Source organism: Hylobates moloch, unplaced genomic scaffold (assembly GCF_009828535.3).
Source record: "Hylobates moloch isolate HMO894 unplaced genomic scaffold, HMol_V3 SCAFFOLD_6, whole genome shotgun sequence".
In the NCBI taxonomy this organism is placed as follows: domain Eukaryota; kingdom Metazoa; phylum Chordata; class Mammalia; order Primates; family Hylobatidae; genus Hylobates; species Hylobates moloch.
Window position 1 is genome coordinate 103,478,121 of NW_026652281.1, and position 3,298 is coordinate 103,481,418.

The 3,298-nt window shown below is 55.6% G+C and overlaps 1 protein-coding gene across 1 annotated transcript in view; it reads left to right on the forward strand.

Annotated features, from left to right (window-relative positions):
• The first annotated feature begins 2,692 nt into the window (after positions 1-2,692).
• Positions 2,693-3,298, forward strand: part of LOC116470609 (beta-2-syntrophin-like) — a 3,450-nt gene continuing 2,844 nt past the window's right edge. Inside the window, exon 1 of the mRNA XM_058440380.1 lies at positions 2,693-3,296. Coding sequence (XP_058296363.1) covers positions 2,742-3,296 — 555 coding nt within the window. The 5' untranslated portion in view covers positions 2,693-2,741. The remainder of the gene's footprint in view (positions 3,297-3,298) is intronic.

Genomic DNA, 3,298 nt, shown 5'->3' on the forward strand with positions numbered 1-3,298 from the left:
CTGGTGACAGAATGAGACTCCATCTCAAAAAAAAAAAAAAGATCTATAAAGTCAAGTCCAAACCTTCGATATTTTGTTACAAGATGCTTTTCGACTGGGTGCGGTGGCTCATGCCTGTAATCCCAGCACTTTGGGAGGCCGAGGCGTGTGGATCACCTGAGGTCGGGAGTTCAAGACCAGCCTGGCCAACGTGGAGAAACCCTGTCTCTACTAAAAAATACAAAATTAGCCAGGCCTGGTGGCACATGCCTGTAATCCCAGCTACTCAGGAGTCTGAGGCAGGAGAATCGCTTGAACCTGGGAGGCAGAGGTTGCAGTGAGCCGAGATCGCGCCATTGCACTCCAGCCTGGGCAAAAAGAGTGAAATTCTTGTCTCAAAAAAAAAAAAGATGCTTTTCACACTCATATCCTCCCATTTCCACTGACCCTATCCTCTGTTCACATTGGAATTCTGGCATCTTCCTAAGTAACCATCTGTGATGTTAATTTTGTGTCAACCTGACTGGGCTAAGGGATCCCCAGGTAACTAGTAAAACATAACCTCTGGGTATACATGTGTGGGTGTTTCAGGAAGAGATTAGCATTTCCATGGTAGACTCTAAAGAAGATCACCCTCACCAATGTGGGCAGGCAGCATCCAATCAGTTGAGGGCCTGAGCAAAACAAAGGGCAGAGGTAGGGGGAATTCACTCTCTGCCTGAGCTAGGACATCCATCTTCTCCTGCTCTCAGACTTTGGTGAATCTGGCCCTCGGGCCTTGGCACTGGGATGGGGACTTACATCATTGTCCCCCCGCCCCAACCCCCACCCTCACCCCCTTCTCGACTTTCTGTTTTGAGACAGGGTCTCGCTTTGTCACCCAGGCTGGAGTACACTGGCACGATCTCAGCTCACTGCAACCTCCACCTCCTGGGTTCAAGCAATTCTCCTGCCTCGGCCTCCCGAGTAGCTGGAATTATAAGGGCCCACCACCATGCCTGACTAATGTTTGTATTTTTAGTAGAGACGGGGGTTTCACCACATTGGCCAGGCTGGACTCGAACTCCTGACCTCAAGTGATCTGCTTGCCTCAGTCTCCCAAAGTGCTGGGATTACAGGCGTGAGTCACCACGTGCGGCCCCCTTCTCAGACTTTTTTTTTTTTTTTTTGGAGATGGAGTTTTGCTCTTGTTGCCCAGGCTGGAGTGCAGTGGTGCAATCTTGGCTCACTGCAACCTCTGCCTCCCGGATTCAAGCGATTCTCCTGCCTCAGCCTCCTGAGTAGCTGGGATTACAGGCACCTGCCACCACACCCGGCTAATTTTTTTGTATTTTTAGTAGAGACGGGGTTTCACCATGTTGGCCAGACTGGTCTATAACTCTTGACCCCAGGTGATCCACCACCTCGGCATCCCAAAGTGCTAGGATTACAGGTGTAGGCCACTGCACCTGGCCCAGACTTTTTTTTTTTTTTTTTTTGAGGCAGAGTTTTGCTCTTGTTGCCCAGGCTGGAGTGCAATGGTGCCATCTCAGCTCACCACAACCTCTGCCTCCCGGGTTCAAGCAATTCTCCTGCCTCAGCCTCCCAAGTAGCTGGGATTACAGACATGTGCCACCATGCCCGGCTTATTTTTTGTATTTTTAGTAGAGATGGGGTTTCTCCATGTTGGTCAGGCTTGTCTCGAACTCGTGACCTCAGGTGATCCGCCTACCTCAGCCTCTCAAAGTGCTGGGATTAAAGGTTTGAGCCACCTTGCCTGGCCTCGAGCCACCGCGCCCAGCCCAGACTTTCAATCTCAGGTTTATACCACTGATTCTGGGTCTCAGGCCTTTGGGCTTGGATTGGAAGTGCACCACCAACTTTCCTGGGTCTCCAGTTTGCAGATGGCAGATTGTGGGACTTCTCAGCATCCATAATCTCGTGGCTAGTCCCTTACAATAATAATAAATTTATATATCTCTATATATCCTATTAGTTGGTTTCTCTGAAGAACCCTAAGGCACTATTGTTCTGCAAATATCCTTGAGGCCTGCCAATTGTGGCTTCGGGGTTTAAGAAGACATCGTTCCCTCTTGAATTACAGGCAAGTAAACGAGATTACAAAACATTGACAAAGGCTTGGATCATGCTGTTGGACTTTTGCTTGAGCTGTTCACTGTCCGTTGTTACCTCTGTGAAGCTAACCCCAGGCCTAACCAAATGTTCCTTTTATGCTGTTCTGGGGACGTTTTCTGCATGTCACTTAACCACATAGTATCACACCTAGTTGGTTGGTTCTGCATTTGCCTTCCCCACTAGACCGCAAACTCTCAGCTGTTGTTGGTACTATTGAGCTTAAGTACAGGGCCTCAAAAGGAGCCGGAGTACAGGGCTAAGCGCTCAGTACACAGGGTACGAACCAATCAATGCAAGAATGAACGTGCCACCGGGTCTTGCAGGCTTGCAAAGTGTTTCTCCAAGCTGATTTTGCTTTCCGTGCCCGGGCAGCTCCCGTGAATTGCACGGTAGAGGTCAGAAGTTTCTGGGGGGTCCGTGGGGAGCCAATGGAAGGAGGATGAGAAATGCAGTCTCACCGCATTCGGGTTGCCCACGTCCGGCGAGAGGCGAGGGATCGGACAACTTCTGCACCTCCCGGAAGCGGCTGCGCCGGCCCCGCCCCTCCGGGGGCAGGCGTGGCCTCATGAATAATGAATCGCGCGGGGGAGGGGCCGGGCCCGCCTCTCCGGGCGGGAAGAGGGAAGCGCCGAGGCTGCCTGACTGGAATGAGGGTAGCTGCGGCGACTGCGGCGGCTGGAGCGGGGCCGGCCATGGCGGTGTGGACGCGGGCCACCAAAGCGGGGCTGGTGGAGCTGCTCCTGAGGGAGCGCTGGGTCCGAGTGGTGGCCGAGCTGAGCGGGGAGAGCCTGAGCCTGACGGGCGACGCCGCCGCGGCCGAGCTGGAGCCCGCTCTGGGACCCGCGGCCGCCGCCTTCAACGGCCTCCCGAACGGCGGCGGCGCGGGCGACTCGCTGCCCGGGAGCCCGAGCCGCGGCCTGGGGCCCCCGAGCCCGCCGGCGCCGCCTCGGGGCCCCGCGGGTGAGGCGGGCGCGTCGCCGCCCGTGCGCCGGGTGCGGGTGGTGAAGCAGGAGGCGGGCGGCCTGGGCATCAGCATCAAGGGCGGCCGCGAGAACCGGATGCCGATCCTCATCTCCAAGATCTTCCCGGGGCTGGCTGCCGACCAGAGCCGGGCGCTGCGGCTGGGCGACGCCATCCTGTCGGTGAACGGCACCGACCTGCGCCAGGCCACCCACGACCAGGCCGTGCAGGCGCTGAAGCGCGC